We start from the raw sequence: 19637 nt of genomic DNA, 5'->3' as shown, positions 1-19637 counted from the left end.
CCCCTGCGCCCTGCACCCTTACAGTGACTGTCGTGTGTGTGCTGTGTGGGAGCAATGGCGCACAGCGCTACAGCTGTGCCTTACCTCAGTGAAGATCTGAAGTTTTCTGCCGCCTTTTGAAGTCTTCTTTCCTTTCATACTCACCCGGCTTCTATCTTCCGGCTCTGCGAGGAGGACGGCGGCGCGGCTCTGGCACGAACGGCGAGGTGAGACCTGCGTTCCGTTCCCTCTGGAGCTAATGGTGTCCAGTAGCCTAAGAAACAGAGCCTGACATTAAAGTAGGTCTGTTTCTCTCCCCTCAGTCCCTCGTTGCAGGGAGTCTGTTGCCAGCAGGCTCCCTGAAAATAAAAAACCTAACAAAATACTTTCTTTTCAGGAAAACTCAGGAGGGCTCCCTGTAATGCACCCAGTCTGGGCACAGTAATAAACTGAGGTCTGGAGGAGGGGCATAGAGGGAGGAGCCAGTGCACACCCATACCTAAAGTTCTTTCTTAGTGCCCATGTCTCCTGCGGAGCCCGTCTATCCCCATGGTCCTTACGAAGTCCCCAGCATCCTCTAGGACGTAAGAGAAATACTAGATGTAGCCCTGCGCTGCAATGAAAAGCTGCTGGTTTAAAGTCAATGGAATTTACCCTTCAAAAATTCCCAAATATGGACTCATGCAAACAAACAAACGATAAAAAACTAGCGCTGCTGATGTTTTATAAATTATTAAAACAGTAGAACTTTCACAATGAAACATCTGATGGGGGAGTTTTAGAAACTAAATGCTTCATCCACAATCTGCACTCGCATCAATATTCAGCCTCGCGTTCCTATTAGGGTATCTTTATGGCTATAGGAAATAGCTGGTGCTCTTTTCAATCACAGTGAAGCATAAGAATGACACTTACATTGATGTTCAGTCTCGAGTGCATTGAATGCTGTGACGACCATCCATCAGCTGCGGGACGTGTGTTGCAGTATTCGTGTGTTTTTATGCTTCATGAATAAATTTGTGTACATTTTTAAGCACTGCCTGTCTCCTGTCTGCAGTGAGTGGAGAAATAAAAAGAAACCTTACAGTGCACTCGAGACTGAACTTCAATGTAAGTGTCATTCTTATGCTTCACTGTGATTGAAAAGAGCACCAGCTATTTCCTATAGCCATAAAGATACCCTTATAGGAACGCGAGGCTGAATATTGATGTGAGTGTATTTCTAAATACCTGGAGCCATTTGAGGGCAGATTGTGGATGAAGCATTTTGTTTATTAAAACTCCCCCATCAGATGTTTCATTGTGAAAGTTCTAATGTTTTAATAATTTATAAAACATCAGCAGCGCTAGTTTTTTATCGTTTATTTGTTTGCATGTGGCCATAACAAGAGTCCATGGCGAAACATCTAAAAATAAAAAAATAGACACAATTAACCCATTTAAAATTATATGTGAAACATTATATTAAAATATATATTTTTTAATATTTTAAGAAGAGGACATAGAAATAATCTTTGGAGGGTAAATGCAGACTGGTCTATTGTATGTGGGGAAGACCAGTAGAAACTTAAAAATATGTTTAGCAGAGCATACTGCACTTAGGGCCTAATTCAGACCTGATCGCTGCTGAGCATTTTCGTACAGCGAGCGATCGGGTCTGTACTGCGCATGCATATGCACCGCAGTGCGCCGGCGCGTCGGACGACTGTACCGTGTATCGATGCATACTGATGGGATGGGCGTAAAAAGTGATAGCACGGGCGATCGCAAGGTGACTGACAGGAAGAGGCCATTTGTGGGTGGCAACTGACCATTTTCAGGGAGAGTCCAGAGAAACGCAGGAGGGACCAGGCGTTTGAAGGGAGTGTTTCTGATGTCAGCTCCGGCCCGATCATCGCACTGGAAGAGTAAGTCCTGGTCTGTGCAGAGAAGTTTGTGCAGCTCTCCTGCACATGCGATCGCACCCCTGCACACCGAAATCCCCCTCCCCCTGTAAGCGGCGACTATCTGATCACAGGGATGCAAAAAACGCACCCTAGCGATCAGGTCTCAATTAGGCCCTTAGAACATTAAGAAGGGCCTTGAAACCCACACTGTCTATTTGCACTCTAAGAATAACCATAGCTGGAATCCTTGTTGTATAAAATCGTTTTGGGGAATTAAAACCATTGATCCAACGTGGAGAAGTAGAGATCTTGAGGTCAGATAATCCAAAGCAGAAATTAGATGGATATTTAAATTAAAGGCGGTGATTCGGACCTGATCGCTGCTGTGTGTTTTTGCACAATGGGTGATCAGGTCATAACTGCGTAGGACAACAAGAACGGGCATCGCCGGTCAGCGATTGGATAGTGCGAAAATTCCATTCGCATGGGCGTTCGCAAGGTAATTGGCAGGAAGAGGCCGTTTCTGGATGGTACATGACCGTTTACTGGGAGTGTTCGGAAAAACGCAGGCGTGTCCAACCGTTTTCAGGGAAGGGTGTCTGACGTCAGCTCTGGCCCGATCAGCCTGTTGTGATCACACTGAAGGAGTAAGTCCTGGGCTGCATAGAGACTGCACAAAGTGGATTTTAGCAGCTCGGCGTACACATAGGATTGCACACTTACACGGCGTATATACACTCCCCCTGGAGGCGGCCACTATCTGAACGCAGGACAGCAAAATCAGCAGCCCAGCGATTAGGTCTGAATCACCCCCAAAAACCTTAGCCCTGGACAGTCTTAATGGGGAATTTAAAAGCAAATGGTTTTTATAATATATTCTAATATCCTTTATAACTTTTTAGCTGCATCTCTATTTTTACATCCATTTTATGCCTATATCTATGACCTCTAGTTGATTTATTATAATGTGTTGCACATATATTTTATATGGGTTAATTGTGTCTATTTTTTATTTTTATATGGTTCTCCATGGACTGTTTTGGACTCTTGTTATGGACAGATTATTGTCTTTAGGACTACAAATACAACCGGGAATATATCAAGTGAGAGACGCATATAAAATCAGTTGGAAAAAGGTTCTTTTTTGGCTTTGGAAACAGGATGGAACGTATCATGGAATGCATAAAGGATTTCCGGTTTTGGCAATTGCTGACATCCGGATCGCGGTAGATGGTGGAATGCATAACGGATTTCCAGTTCCAGTCTCCCACTAATATATAATTTCTGCTTGCAGCATTAGCCGCAAACGGTGGGAATTAGAGAGAACACACCTGGAGACTGTTTTTAATCTGTGTGAGTGTGATGTCAATACAAAACGAAAAAGGAACAAGCCTTTGATAAAGGAACTGGACTTTCACCTATTATACAAAGAATTATTCTTTAGAGTAAGGTCTTTTCTCTAACGTCCTAGTGGATGCTGGGGACTCCGTCAGGACCATGGGGATTAGCGGCTCCGCAGGAGACAGGGCACAAAAATAAAGCTTTAGGATCAGGTGGTGTGCACTGGCTCCTCCCCCTATGACCCTCCTCCAAGCCTCAGTTAGGTTTTTGTGCCCGTCCGAGCAGGGTGCAATCTAGGTGGCTCTCCTAAAGAGCTGCTTAGAAAAAGTTTTTTAGGTTTTTTATTTTCAGTGAGTCCTGCTGGCAACAGGCTCACTGCATCGAGGGACTTAGGGGAGAGAAGTGAACTCACCTGCGTGCAGGATGGATTGGCTTCTTAGGCTACTGGACACCATTAGCTCCAGAGGGAGTCGGAACACAGGTCTCACCCTGGGGTTCGTCCCGGAGCCGCGCCGCCGACCCCCCTTGCAGATGCCGAAGTTGGAAGAGGTCCAGAAGCAGGCGGCAGAAGACTTGTCAGTCTTCCTGAGGTAGCGCACAGCACTGCAGCTGTGCGCCATTGTTGTCAGCACACTTCACACAGCGGTCACGGAGGGTGCAGGGCGTTGGGGGGGCGCCCTGGGCAGCAATGTATAATACCTTTTTTATGGCTAAAAATACATCACATATAGCCCTTGAGGCTATATGGATGTATTTAACCCCTGCCAGATCTCACAGTCTCCGGAGAAGAGCCCGCCGAAATAGGGGGCGGGGCTTATTCTCCTCAGCACACAGCGCCATTTTCCTGCTCAGCTCCGCTGTGAGGAAGGCTCCCAGGACTCTCCCCTGCACTGCACTACAGAAACAGGGTAAAACAGAGAGGGGGGGGCACTTTTTTGGCGATATTACTATATTTAAGCTGCTATAAGGATACAACACTTATATAGGGTGTTCCCATATATATTATAGCGCTTGGGTGTGTGCTGGCAAACTCTCCCTCTGTCTCCCCAAAGGGCTAGTGGGGTCCTGTCTTCAATAGAGCATTCCCTGTGTGTCTGCTGTGTGTCGGTACGTGTGTGTCGACATGTATGAGGACGATGTTGGTGTGGAGGCAGAGCAATTGCCGGTAATGGTGATGTCACCCCCTAGGGAGTCGACACCGGAATGGATGGCTTTGTTTATGGAATTACGTGATAATGTCAGCACATTACAAAAATCAGTTGACGACATGAGACGGCCGTCAAACCAATTGGTACCTGCCCAGGCGTCTCAGACACCGTCAGGGGCTGTAAAACGCCCTTTACCTCAGTCGGTCGACACAGACCCAGACACGGACACTGAATCTAGTGTCGACGGTGAAGAAACAAACGTATTTTCCAGTAGGGCCACACGTTATATGATCACGGCAATGAAGGAGGCTTTGCATATCTCTGATACTACAAGTACCACAAAAAGGGGTATTATGTGGGGGGTGAAAAAACTACCTGTAGTTTTTCCTGAATCAGAGGAATTGAATGATGTATGTGATGAAGCGTGGGTTAACCCAGATAGAAAAGGGCTAATTTCAAAAAAGTTATTGGCATTATACCCTTTCCCGCCAGAGGTTAGGGCGCGCTGGGAAACACCCCCTAAGGTGGATAAGGCGCTCACACGCTTATCAAAACAAGTGGCGTTACCGTCTCCTGATACGGCCGCCCTCAAGGATCCAGCTGATAGGAGGCTGGAAACTACTCTAAAAAGTATATACACACATACTGGTGTTATACTGCGACCAGCCATCGCCTCAGCCTGGATGTGCAGTGCTGGAGTGGTCTGGTCGGATTCCCTGACTGAAAATATTGATACCCTGGATAGGGACAGTATTTTACAGACTTTAGAGCAATTAAAGGATGCTTTTCTTTATATGCGAGATGCTCAGAGGGATATTTGCACTCTGGCATCGAGAGTAAGTGCGATGTCCATATCTGCCAGAAGAAGTTTATGGACACGACAGTGGTCAGGTGATGCGGATTCCAAACGGCATATGGAAGTATTGCCGTATAAAGGGAAGGAATTATTTGGCGTCGGTCTATCGGATTTGGTGGCCACGGCAACTGCCGGGAAATCCACCTTTTTACCTCAGACCCCCTCCCAACAGAAAAAGACACCGTCTTTTCAGCCGCAGTCCTTTCGGTCCTATAAGAACAAGCGGGCAAAAGGACAGTCATATCTGCCCTGAGGCAGAGGAAAGGGTAAGAGAGGGCAGCAAGCAGCTCCTTTCCAGGAACAGAAGCCCTCCGCGGGTTCTGCAAAGCCCTCAGCATGACGCTGGGGCTTTACAAGCGGACTCAGGAACGGTGGGGGGTCGACTCAAGAATTTCAGCGCGCAGTGGGCTTGCTCACAGGTGGACCCCTGGATCCTGCAGGTAGTATCTCAGGGTTACAGGTTGGAATTCGAGAAGTCTCCCCCTCGCCGGTTCCTAAAGTCGGCTTTGCCAACGTCTCCCTCAGACAGGGCGACGGTATTGGAAGCCATTCACAAGCTGTTTTCTCAGCAGGTGATAGTCAAGGTACCCCTCCTACAACAGGGAAAGGGGTATTACTCCACGCTATTTGTGGTACCGAAGCCGGACGGCTCGGTAAGACCTATTCTAAATCTGAAATCTTTGAACCTGTACATACAGAAATTCAAGTTCAAGATGGAATCACTTAGAGCAGTGATAGCGAATCTGGAAGAAGGGGACTTTATGGTGTCCCTGGACATAAAAGATGCTTACCTGCATGTCCCAATTTGCCCTTCACATCAAGGGTACCTCAGGTTCGTGGTGCAAAACTGTCATTATCAGTTTCAGATGCTGCCGTTTGGATTGTCCACGGCACCTCGGGTCTTTACCAAGGTAATGGCCGAAATGATGATTCTTCTGCGAAGAAGAGGCGTATTAATTATCCCTTACTTGGACGATCTCCTGATAAGGGCAAGGTCCAGAGAACAGCTGGAGGACGGAGTAGCACTAACCCAAGTAGTGCTGCAACAACACGGGTGGATTCTGAATTTTCCAAAATCTCAGTTGACCCCGACAACACGTCTGCTGTTCCTGGGAATGATTCTGGACACGGTTCAGAAAAAGGTGTTTCTTCCGGAGGAGAAAGCCAAGGAGTTATCCGAACTTGTCAGGAACCTCCTAAAACCAGGAAAAGTGTCTGTGCATCAATGCACAAGAGTCCTGGGAAAGATGGTGGCTTCTTACGAAGCAATCCCATTCGGCAGATTCCACGCACGAACTTTTCAGTGGGATCTGCTGGACAAATGGTCCGGGTCGCATCTGCAGATGCATCAGCGGATAACCTTATCGCCACGGACAAGGGTGTCTCTTCTGTGGTGGTTGCAGAGTGCTCATCTGTTAGAAGGCCGCAGATTCGGCATACAGGACTGGGTCCTGGTGACCACGGATGCCAGTCTGAGAGGCTGGGGAGCGGTCACACAGGGAAGAAACTTCCAGGGAGTATGGTCAAGCCTGGAGATGTCTCTTCACATAAATATACTGGAGCTAAGAGCGATTTACAATGCTCTAAGCCTGGCAAAACCCCTGCTTCAGGGTCAGCCGGTGTTGATCCAGTCGGACAACATCACGGCAGTCGCCCACGTAAACAGACAGGGCGGCACAAGAAGCAGGAGAGCAATGGCAGAAGCTGCAAGGATTCTTCGCTGGGCGGAAGATCATGTGATAGCACTGTCAGCAGTGTTAATTCCGGGAGTGGACAACTGGGAAGCAGACTTCCTCAGCAGACACGATCTACACCCGGGAGAGTGGGGACTTCATCCAGAAGTCTTCCACATGATTGTGAACCGTTGGGAAAAACCAAAGGTGGATATGATGGCGTCTCGCCTCAACAAAAAACTGGACAGGTATTGCGCCAGGTCAAGAGACCCTCAGGCAATAGCTGTGGACGCTCTGGTAACACCGTGGGTGTTCCAGTCAGTGTATGTGTTTCCTCCTCTGCCTCTCATACCCAAAGTACTGAGAATTATACGGCAAAGGGGAGTAAGAACGATACTCGTGGCTCCGGATTGGCCAAGAAGAACTTGGTACCCGGAACTTCAGGAGATGCTCACGGAAAATCCGTGGCCTCTACCTCTAAGACGGGACCTGATTCAGCAGGGACCGTGTCTATTCCAAGACTTACCGCGGCTGCGTTTGACGGCGTGGCGGTTGAACGCCGAATTCTAAGGGAAAAAGGCATTCCGGAAGAGGTCATTCCTACACTGGTTAAAGCCAGGAAGGAAGTGACTGCACAACATTATCACCGCATTTGGAGAAAATATGTTGCGTGGTGCGAGGCCAGGAAGGCTCCCACGGAGGAATTTCAATTGGGTCGATTCCTACATTTCCTGCAAGCAGGATTGTCTATGGGCCTCAAGTTGGGGTCCATTAAGGTTCAAATTTCGGCCCTGTCGATTTTCTTCCAGAAAGAATTGGCTTCAGTTCCTGAAGTCCAGACTTTTGTAAAAGGAGTACTACATATACAGCCCCCGGTTGTGCCCCCAGTGGCTCCGTGGGACCTTAATGTAGTTTTGGATTTTCTCAAATCCCATTGGTTTGAGCCACTCAAATCGGCGGATTTGAAATATCTTACATGGAAGGTAACCATGCTACTGGCCCTGGCTTCAGCCAGGAGAGTGTCAGAATTGGCGGCTTTATCGTATAAAAGCCCATATCTGACTTTCCATTCGGACAGGGCAGAACTGCGGACGCGTCCTCATTTTCTGCCTAAGGTGGTGTCAGCGTTTCACCTGAACCAGCCTATTGTGGTGCCTGCGGCTACTAGCGATTTGGAGGATTCCAAGTTGCTGGACGTTGTCAGGGCATTGAAAATATATATTTCAAGGACGGCTGGAGTCAGAAAATCTGACTCGCTGTTTATACTGTATGCACCCAACAAGCTGGGTGCTCCTGCTTCTAAGCAGACGATTGCTCGTTGGATTTGTAGCACAATTCAACTTGCACATTCTGTGGCAGGCCTGCCACAGCCTAAATCTGTCAAGGCCCATTCCACAAGGAAGGTGGGCTCATCCTGGGCGGCTGCCCGAGGGGTCTCGGCATTACAACTCTGCCGAGCAGCTACGTGGTCGGGGGAGAACACGTTTGTAAAATTCTACAAATTTGATACCCTGGCTAAAGAGGACCTGGAGTTCTCTCATTCGGTGCTGCAGAGTCATCCGCACTCTCCCGCCCGTTTGGGAGCTTTGGTATAATCCCCATGGTCCTGACGGAGTCCCCAGCATCCACTAGGACGTTAGAGAAAATAAGATTTTACTTACCGATAAATCTATTTCTCGTAGTCCGTAGTAGATGCTGGGCGCCCATCCCAAGTGCGGATTGTCTGCAATACTTGTACATAGTTATTGTTACAAAAAAATCGGGTTGTTCTTGTTGTGAGCCGTCTGTTCAGAGGTTCCTACGTTGTCATACTGTTAACTGGGTTCAGATCACAAGTTGTACGGTGTGATTGGTGTGGCTGGTATGAGTCTTACCCGGGATTCAAAATCCTTCCTTATTGTGTACGCTCGTCCGGGCACAGTATCCTAACTGAGGCTTGGAGGAGGGTCATAGGGGGAGGAGCCAGTGCACACCACCTGATCCTAAAGCTTTATTTTTGTGCCCTGTCTCCTGCGGAGCCGCTAATCCCCATGGTCCTGACGGAGTCCCCAGCATCCACTACGGACTACGAGAAATAGATTTATCGGTAAGTAAAATCTTATTTTTACCTATTGTTTTATACAGGTGATTGCGCCAGGAAATTTTGTTTATGGTTTATGTTCTGAATATGAAACTGGAGCACAAACAAGAAGTGAATAAGAAGGTAGCCGAAAAAGAAACAAACTTCAGCCTTGTCCTGAGGAAAGTATTGTAATAATCCAGAAATGTTGGTAACTGCGGCGTTGTGATGATTATATACTGTTTAACCAGAGTGCCACCTCCATTGTACTGTGTATGTGTGAGTGTTCTTCATGCTTCTCTAGCACCCTGGCATTAATCATTCCATTTTACCTGAATACTATTTTTTGGTACTCATTTATTTACCAGTTTAGTTAATTTTTATCCATAGACTTACAAAAACAAACAAACTGTACAATCAGGTACATGTATATGTCTCTGAGCCAATAATTATTATCCAATGGTCTAATGGGCCCCAGGTTACCTACATTGTACCTTAGGTTGGGCCATCCTCTGTACCAGTATACAAATATAGGGGTATATTCAATTAATCTCGGATCCATTCCGACATGCATTTGTCGGAATGGATCCGACAGGACCTATTCAATGAACGGGTCGGATTTGGCCTTTCTAGACAATCTCAATCCAACTTTAAAAAATGTTGGATTGAGGCGATGAGGGAGCTGAGAGGAGGAGACGGGGGAGAGCAGAGGGGAGATCAGGAACCCAGTGGCTTCAGCAGCATAGTCGGATTATGGAGCACCGCCGCCAGACCTCACGGCAGCGTCCACACAGCTCCAGCAAGCAGGACCTTGCTTGCTGGAGCCGGGTGCACGCTGCCGTGAGCGGCGGTGGTGCCCCATCCTCCTGCTACGCTGCTGCAGCCGGTGGGCTCTCCCCACTGCTCTCCCCCGTCTCCCCACTGCTCTCCCCCGTCTCCCAGCTGCTCTCCCCCGTCTCTCCGCTGCTCTCTCCCGTCTCCTCCTCTCAGATCCCTCATCTACTCAATACAACTTTTTTTAAAGTTGGATTGAGATTGTCGGAAACGGGACCAAAACCTGTCGGATTTGGCCCCATTTCCGGCAGAAGCACGTGGATCGTCAGCTATTCCGCCGATCCACGTGCTTTCCGACGAGTCGGAATTCCCAACTTGTCGGAAAATTCTGAGGTCTATTGAATAGGAGGAAAACTACCGTCTTTCCGACAGATGGCAGCTTTCGACTGCAATTGAATATACCCCATAATAGCTGTTAATTTGGGAATAGAGGAGGCTAACTATTTAAATGTGGCAGGTCTAATGGTACGCAAATAATCATAATACATACATACATACATACATACATACATACAGTAGTTCAGTGGTTCTAGAACCGTGTGCCGTGCTACCCTGGGGTGCCTCAGGTCACTTGTAGTGGTGCCTTGGATTGGTGGTACAGGACCAATTCAAATTATTTATGTTAAATGTAATAGGCAAAACCAGTGCTGGTGGCTGCCAATCATACAATATGTGGGCAAACAGAAGCAAAACTTGTCCCTTAATACACAGTTGAATCTAAGGATGACATATAAACACACTTTACTTCATTGAATATTTCTTTCTAAATTTCTTATTAAGAAACTTTTTTGCCTATGTGTGCCGTGAAAATAATTCTGATGCTCTAGGGTACCGTAATTCAAAAAAGTTTGGGAACTACTGCAGTAGGTTCCTGAAAAACCACAGTGGTGTCCTTTTTATATGGCCCCAGCATATTCTGAGGCACTTTACAATAGGCCTATAAGTGTGCTTTTCCATATAAAGTGTGCCTGGACAGTACCACACTTAGGTCGACCACTGTTGGTCGACATGCATCATGTCGACGTGGTTACTAGGTCGACATATTCTAGGTCGACATGACAAAAGGTTGACATGAGTTTTTTTATATTTTTTTTACTTTTTCATACTTTACGATCCACGTGAACTACAATTGGGAACGGTAACCTGTGCCGAGCACAGCGGTAGCGGAGCGAGGCACCTTGCCATGTGAGGGGACACGGTGCACTAAATGGTGTTCCCGCTTCCTCTACGAAGAAAACGACACCAATTTTAAACAAAAAACTTATGTCAACCTTTTGTCGTGTCGACCTCATGTGTGTCAACATATTTTAGGTGTCGACTTAGTTACTGTCGACCAGTAGTGGTCGACCTAGACACTGTCGACCCTATGAACCACACCCGTACAGTAGAGTATAAACAAATATGCCCTCTTTCCAGGAATTAACATGGAATGACCTCACAAACAAAGAAAAAATATTGTAATCCCCTAATTAGGTGTATAAAACTACTTCTTGATGTTAGTAATTGTCGTTCAACAAACACTATGACCAACTCTAAAGAAAAAAATATTATTAAAGCTTTGTAAGAAAGTGGTATTTATGAAAGAAAACAGCATAAAATGTAATTACAATAACTTAGATCGTTTAATGGTTGAACATCAGACCTAAAATTACTATTTGAGTTTTCTTAATCTGTTTTCAGGGAAAAGAACAAGATGTTGGTAAAGTAATAAGTGCTCTAAATGATTGCTTGACCGCCCTACCCAGAGAGAGACTTAAAAAAGTTACACGGATTGGGTTGTCTGGACAAATGCATGGGATTGTTTACTGGCAAACAAACCAAGGTATAATATCCATGTAATATAGAAGTCAAGGATAGATAGATCTGTATAATGATTCTTTCAGGTCTGTCCCATCTCCAACATGCATGTGCAGTGGGAGCCGAGGTGCGTTTCATCTCTCCAACATAGCCCACTGCGAGGGAGACAAGACAGACCCTACTAGGAGAGAAAGTGGACCCTCAGGGAGGTAAGTAACTATTCATTGGAGGAAGAGTCAGAGACTGTAACAGCAGGCAGAACAGGGTAGAGAAGAAGGCAGAGAAGGAGCAGGTGGTACAGAACTGGGGGCATAACTGAAAGGAGTAATGGACAGTGAAGGGTGGAACAAAGGGGGTCAACCATGGTGACCCAGCCAATGCTGGATCCCTTTACTAGTAGGTAGATAGATATTAAGGGGTGAATTCAATGCATTTTCATGGCAAAAAACGCAAATGGCGAAAGGCGCCGCCTATTCAATTGTCTGCGAACCCCGTTTTGCCATTTTTTACCACAAGTTTCAATTCACCATCTCTGAGCAGTTGATAAACTTGAGGAAGATCCCTACTTTAAGATGACTAATTAGGCACTTATATGGTTTTAGTTATTTTTAATTGGCCAGTAATGACCTGTCATTTTTTAGGTAAAAAGTGCAAAATTATGGATATTGAGGTACAAGGTATGGGACAGGTATATTGGGGTGCTTTATAAGTGTAACAAGTGTTTTTGGACTTGCAGGTGGGATTAATTGTTCTGTTTCCACTTTTTGTTTTAAAGTCCCATAAAATTACCCAAATATATACTTATAGACCCATTTTTATGTTCCATTTTTATGTACCAAAAATTTAATGAGTACTTATTCTGCTGAAAAAATAGCTTTGTATTATTTTTTTGCATTTAAGAAAAAATGCATATATCAGCCATTTGACCCAATTTAAGTACCAGATATGCTGTTATTATAACCAATAATAAACGTCTATACTTTTATCTGATGTTAGTATGGCTTTTTTGGGGGGTACAGGCAAATATACCCATTTTTTACTTATGACTTTCGGCACCAATTTTCGCAAAACAATCCTGTTTTTGCTATTTTTTTTATTATTGAATACGCAAATTGTGGGAGTACGCATATGGTATTTTTTGCGGCCAAAAAGACGCAAATTATGCAAAAACAGCAATCGTGGTAAATTACAGCGATTTTGCTGCTAATTGAATTCGCCCCTAAATCTCTTAAATGATTGTAGATGACGCACTTAAAAGTATGTTCACTCCTTTTTGGGAAACTATCATCATGTACAGCTAGAAGCCAATCTTGCTAAAGGGTTCAAATATGCACGTGGAAAACCATATTGTGATGCAAGGGCGGCAAACACATTTTTTTATTGCATGCAAGGAAAATGCTGTCTGCTTTTGCATGTAGCACTTAAATATTGGGTAGCTTTATTTTAAAACTGGCATTTAGATATGAGCCCGTCTCACATCTCAAATTATGTCCAAATATTTTATCTCCAAACCCCCTACTCCAGGTTTCATCAGTGTGCAAAATATCCTCTTCTACCTGGATTTACTTGTACTGTAGCTCTAAATGAGTTCCGCAGTGTTTATGTCTCTAAAGGACTTTAATTGTGCTTCATTATGCATCATCCAGGGGCACTCCTGCCAAGATGCACATTTTCTGGGTACACTTCAATGTAATATAGTTATTTATACATGAACAAGTGACACGTAATAAAGATTGTCTTGATGTCTATTGATTCATTTAAATCCTGAATTGACTGGACAGTATTATAGGAGGGAAAGTATATACTGTATATTGAAGTGCATGGTACTAAATTGGTGTCTGGTTGTATTTTAATACAGTATATGATTCACCCTTTCTGTCTAAGAAAGTGGAAAATTTAATAGGGTCCAAGTTTGCCAAGGTCCTCTGCAAACTTGGACCCTATTACATTTTCACCCATATCTTTATCTCTGGAATGTTTTTTTTTTTTTCATTGTTTTTTTTTCTTCCTTTTTCCCCCCCATAAGGATGCCATTGGATTAACAGCGGGAACCAGCGTGTCTTTGAGCCCAAAGTAGTCAGTCATCTCATTACCTGGGAAGATGGACGATGTAGCACAGACTTTTTATCCTGCTTACCACAGCCACTCTCCCACCTCAATATCGCATCAGGCTTCGGTTGTGCTACTATATTCTGGCATTTAAAGTACCGGTAAAATATACAGTTATGGTATTGTCCGGGCTTTTGTGCACCTGTAAATGATATTCAGCTGGCCCCTCTGCTTCCTGCTTCCCTCCCCCAGATCGGGCAGCATGGTGGCTTGCAGCTATAGTCTAGCAGCTGGGGAAAGGTAAAAAAGCAGCTCTCCACTTTCTGTATACACCCGATGGCTGCAGAGAGGAGCAGCCATCTGGAAAATGTTGCAATGGTTGCAGTGTTCCATTCATTTGTGGGCAGATGTATCACCCATCGATGTTTAAACAGATGTTTAGTTTTCATTTTTAGTAAAATTGTGTTTGATATGTTTTGAATAAATGTTCTTAACCTAATTCGATCATAAAAAAAATCCGGTCAATTTCTGAACGGTTTTTGGAAAAAATATTAGTCCGTTAAATAGTTAATAACGGAAGATCAGCTAGTGCTACATATAAAGTGATTACTGTAGCCCTCGATGGAACACACATAGTTTTGTTGTATAATTTGGGGCCATGCGCATCAGGAGGATGTAGATTTGAATCGGGTGTATTCAGAGGCGTCGGAACTGGGGGGGGGGGAGCAAGGGGGCAGCTCGCCCTCCCCCCAAACATAGAGAGGCGCCGATCAAGGTACGGGAGGAGCGATGTGCGGTCAGGTGAAAGACCGCACATTACATCCTCCGCTCCATGCAGTGAACATCCCAGGCCTGGTGCGGCCCCTCCCCCATCATTTTCAGGCTTTTTTAAATTGTTATTGCTGCTGCTGCACTCCTATTCATGCAGCAGCAGCATGCCTGCAGTCTGACGAGCTCCGCCTTCCTGAGCTCTGCTCTACGAGGTTCCCGGCCGTCAGCATGAGGGACATCTCTCCCCGCGCGATGGATGCAGACGGCGGGCGGACCTACTGAGCTCGGAGGCGGACAGGTGAGCTGGTCTCTGCGGCTGGCTGTGGACTGTGCGGCTGCGCTGGAGGCTGGGACACCTCTTGTGACCGGGGGGGGAATAAAGGGGACAGGAGGCTGGCCATGCTGCTGGGAGGCATCCCCTGCCCCTGTCATCGTGCAGGGGTGGGGGGGGGGGGGGGAGGCTGTCTGTGCTGCTGGGACACCTCCTGTGACCGGGATCGGGGGGGGGGGGGAAGGGATAAAGGGGAGAGGGGGCTGGCTATGCTGCTGGGAGGCATCCCCTGCCTCTGTCATCGTGCAGTGTGTGTGTGTGTGTGTGGGGGGGGGGGGTTAGGAGGCTGGCTGTGCCCTATCATCCACTATCCACCTGACCGGTCACCCTCACCATGTCACCCGCTATCCCCCCCGTCACGCTCACCATGTCACCCACTATCCACCTGTCACCCTCACTATGTCATTCACTATCCCCCCATCACACTCACCATGTCACCCACTATCCACTCGTCACCCTCACCATGTCACCCGCTATCCACCTGTCACCCTCACCATGTCACCCGCTATCCCCCCCGTCACCCTCACCATGTCACCTGCTATCCCCCGTCACCCTCACCGTGTCGCCCACTATCCACCCGTCACCCTCACCATGTCACCCACTATCCCCCCCCCGTCACCCTCACCATGTCACCCGCTATCCCCCTGTCACCATCACCATGTCACCCGCTATCCCCTCTGTCACTCTCACCATGTCACCCGCTATCCCCCGTCACTCTCACCATGTCACCCGCTATCCCCCGTCACCCTCACCATTTCACCCGCTATCCACCTGTAACCCTCACCATGTCACCCTGTATCCCCGTCACCCTCACCATGTCACCCTGTATCCCCGTCACCCTCACCATGTCACCCGCTATCCCCTTGTCATCCTCACCATGTCACCCGCTATGCCCCTGTCACCCTCACCATGTCACCCGCTGTGCCCCCGTCACGCTCACCATGTCACCCACTATCCACCTGTCACCCTCACCATGTCACCCACTATCCCCCCATCACACTCACCATGTCACCCACTATCCACCCGTCACCCTCACCATGTCACCCGCTATCCACCTGTCACCCTCACCATGTCACCCGCTATCCCCCCTGTCACCATCACCATGTCACCCGCTATGCCCCTGTCACCCTCACCATGTCACCCGCTATGCCCCTGTCACCCGCACCATGTCACCTATCTCCTCTGTTACCCTCACCATGTCACTTGCTATCCCCATGTCACCCTCACTATGTCACCCGCTATCCCCCTGTCACCCTCACCATGTCACTTGCTATCCCCCCTGTCACCCTCACCATGTTATCCTCACCATGTCACCCACTATCCCCCTGTCACCCTCACCATGTCGCCCACTATCCCCGTCACCCTCACCATTTCGCCCACTATCCACCTGACACCCTCACCATGTCACCCACTATCTCCCTGTCACTCTCTCTCCCTGTAACCCACTATATCTTATCACCTAGTATCTCCCTATCTCCCTCACCATGTCACCCACTATTTTTCTGTCACCCAATGTCTTTCTGTCACCCACTATTTCCCTGACACTTTCTGTCTCCCTGTCACACCTCCTTGCTGAGAAGTGCTGCTGTTGCTGCCGGCTGCCAGCGCTTGTCACTGAGACAGGCAGCAGCTGCACCTGCAGCATGAAAAGCAGCTCCCCCCTCTCTGCCTCCTTACTGAGGGAGCCGCACTGTCCTGCCTGTTGCTGCCAGAGCCTGTCTCACTTACCACAGGCAGCGCAGCAGTGGCGCCGGCGGCATACAGAGATGTCCCGCCCAGGAAGACCACACTACCACACTATCTCAGGCAGCTCTGAGTACTCTCCGAGTCCCGAGCTCCGCCTCCCCAGTGGGTTGCTCTAAATCAAAGGGATTGCCGCAGCACACAGACTGAATCCCACGTGCGACAGGCTGCTGCCTTTTCCTAAAGAAGAGAGGAGGCATTACTTACACTCCTAATATATGGTAATTGACAGTCGGGGGGGTGGCTCTCCGTATCTTATAATCTGTATATGAATGTTTAATCCACACTTTGATTTAGAGTATTTTATTTAGAAAGCTATTTTTATCGGCCCCTTCCCTCACTTTCCTTGTAAGTCCACCCTCAGTGCCCCTGCCCTCACCCTCCCTTTAACTCCCCCTCCGCATCCCTGCCCTCACCCTCCCTGTAACTCCCCCTCAGCATCCCTTCCCTCACCCTCCCTGTAACTCCCCCCTCAGCATCCCTGCCCTCACCCTCCCTGTAACTTCCCCCTCAGCATCCCTGCCCTCACCCTCCCTGTAACTCCCTCCTCAGTGTCCCTGCCCTCACCCTCCCTGTAACTCCCCCTCAGCATCCCTGCCCTCACCCTCCCTGTAACTCCCCACTCAGTGTCCCTGCCCTCACCCTCCCTGTAACTCCCCCTCCGCATCCCTGCCCTCACCTTCCCTGTAACTCCCCCCTCAGCATCCCTGCCCTCACCCTCCCTGTAACTCGCCCTCACCTTCCCTGTAACTCCCCCCTCAGTGTCCCTGCCCTCACCCTCCGCATCCCTGCCCTCACCCTCCCTGTAACTCCCCCTCAGCATCCATGCCCTCACCCTCCCTGTAACTCCCCCCTCAGTGTCCCTGCCCTCACCCTCCCTGTAACTCCCCCTCAGCATCCCTGCCCTCACCCTCTCTGTAACTCCCCACTCAGTGTCCCTGCCCTCACCCTCCCTGTAACTCCCCCTCCGCATCCCTGCCCTCCCCCTCCCTGTAACTGCCCCTCAGCATCCCTTCCCTCACCCTCCCTGTAACTCCCCCTCAGCATCCCTGCCCTCCCTGTAACTGCCCCTCAGCATCCCTTCCCTCACCCTCCCTGTAACTCCCCCCTCAGCATCCCTTCCCTCACCCTCCCTGTAACTCCCTGTCAGCATCCCTGCCCTCACCTTCCCTGTAACTCTCCCTCCGCATCCCTGCCCTCACCTTCCCTGTAACTCCCCCCTCAGCATCCCTGCCCTCACCCTCCCTGTAACTCGCCCTCACCTTCCCTGTAACTCCCCCCTCAGTGTCCCTGCCCTCACCCTCCGCATCCCTGCCCTCACCCTCCCTGTAACTCCCCCTCAGCATCCCTGCCCTCACCCTCCCTGTAACTCCCCCCTCTGTGTCCCTGCCCTCACCCTCCCTGTAACTCCCCCTCAGCATCCCTGCCCTCACCCTCCCTGTAACTCCCCACTCAGTGTCCCTGCCCTCACCCTCCCTGTAACTCCCCCTCCGCATCCCTGCCCTCACCTTCCCTGTAACTCCCCCCTCAGCATCCCTGCCCTCACCCTCCCTGTAACTCGCCCTCACCTTCCCTGTAACTCCCCCCTCAGTGTCCCTGCCCTCACCCTCCCTGTAACTCCCCCTCCGCATCCCTGCCTTCACCCTCCCTGTAACTCCCCCTCAGCATCCCTGCCCTCACCCTTCCTGTAACTCCCCCCTCAGTGTCCCTGCCCTCACCCTCCCTGTAACTCCCCCTCAGCATCCCTGTAACTCCCCACTCAGTGTCCCTGCCCTCACCCTCCCTGTAACTCCCCCTCCGCATCCCTGCCCTCACCTTCCCTGTAACTCCCCCCTCAGCATCCCTGCCCTCACCCTCCCTGTAACTCGCCCTCACCTTCCCTGTAACTCCCCCCTCAGTGTCCCTGCCCTCCCCCTCCCTGTAACTGCCCCTCAGCATCCCTTCCCTCACCCTCCCTGTAACTCCCCCCTCAGCATCCCTTCCCTCACCCTCCCTGTAACTCCCCCTCCGCATCCCTGCCCTCACCTTCCCTGTAACTCCCCCCTCAGTGTCCCTGCCCTCACCCTCCGCATCCCTGCCCTCACCCTCCCTGTAACTCCCCCTCAGCATCCCTGCCCTCACCCTCCCTGTAACTCCCCCCTCTGTGTCCCTGCCCTCACCCTCCCTGTAACTCCCCCTCAGCATCCCTGCCCTCACCCTCCCTGTAACTCCCCACTCAGTGTCCCTGCCCTCACCCTCCCTGTAACTCCCCCTCCGCATCCCTGCCCTCACCTTCCCTGTAACTCCCCCCTCAGCATCCCTGCCCTCACCCTCCCTGTAACTCGCCCTCACCTTCCCTGTAACTCCCCCCTCAGTGTCCCTGCCCTCACCCTCCCTGTAACTCCCCCTCCGCATCCCTGCCTTCACCCTCCCTGTAACTCCCCCTCAGCATCCCTGCCCTCACCCTTCCTGTAACTCCCCCCTCAGTGTCCCTGCCCTCACCCTCCCTGTAACTCCCCCTCAGCATCCCTGTAACTCCCCACTCAGTGTCCCTGCCCTCACCCTCCCTGTAACTCCCCCTCCGCATCCCTGCCCTCACCTTCCCTGTAACTCCCCCCTCAGCATCCCTGCCCTCACCCTCCCTGTAACTCGCCCTCACCTTCCCTGTAACTCCCCCCTCAGTGTCCCTGCCCTCCCCCTCCCTGTAACTGCCCCTCAGCATCCCTTCCCTCACCCTCCCTGTAACTCCCCCCTCAGCATCCCTTCCCTCACCCTCCCTGTAACTCCCCCTCCGCATCCCTGCCCTCACCTTCCCTGTAACTCCCCCCTCAGTGTCCCTGCCCTCACCCTCCGCATCCCTGCCCTCACCCTCCCTGTAACTCCCCCTCAGCATCCCTGCCCTCACCCTCCCTGTAACTCCCCCCTCTGTGTCCCTGCCCTCACCCTCCCTGTAACTCCCCCTCAGCATCCCTGCCCTCACCCTCCCTGTAACTCCCCACTCAGTGTCCCTGCCCTCACCCTCCCTGTAACTCCCCCTCCGCATCCCTGCCCTCCCCCTCCCTGTAACTGCCCCTCAGCATCCCTTCCCTCACCCTCCCTGTAACTCCCCCCTCAGCATCCCTTCCCTCACCCTCCCTGTAACTCCCTGTCAGCATCCCTGCCCTCGCCTTCCCTGTAACACCCCCTCAGCA

General features: G+C 49.7%; 1 protein-coding gene across 3 annotated transcripts in view; it reads left to right on the top strand.

Annotated features, from left to right (window-relative positions):
- Nucleotides 1–19637, top strand: part of SHPK (sedoheptulokinase) — a 97467-nt gene that overhangs the window by 7496 nt on the left and 70334 nt on the right. For all 3 annotated transcript variants that reach the window (XM_063955826.1, XM_063955823.1, XM_063955825.1), the window contains exons 2-3: nucleotides 11457–11598; nucleotides 13600–13783. In XM_063955826.1, coding sequence (XP_063811896.1) covers nucleotides 11565–11598; nucleotides 13600–13783 — 218 coding nt within the window. In that variant the 5' untranslated portion in view covers nucleotides 11457–11564. The remainder of the gene's footprint in view (nucleotides 1–11456; nucleotides 11599–13599; nucleotides 13784–19637) is intronic.

The sequence above is a fragment of the Pseudophryne corroboree genome, chromosome 2 (genome assembly GCF_028390025.1).
Source record: "Pseudophryne corroboree isolate aPseCor3 chromosome 2, aPseCor3.hap2, whole genome shotgun sequence".
NCBI classification, from domain to species: Eukaryota; Metazoa; Chordata; class Amphibia; order Anura; family Myobatrachidae; genus Pseudophryne; species Pseudophryne corroboree.
Note: the sequence above shows the minus strand (reverse complement) of the source record. Positions and strands in the feature narration are given on the sequence as shown.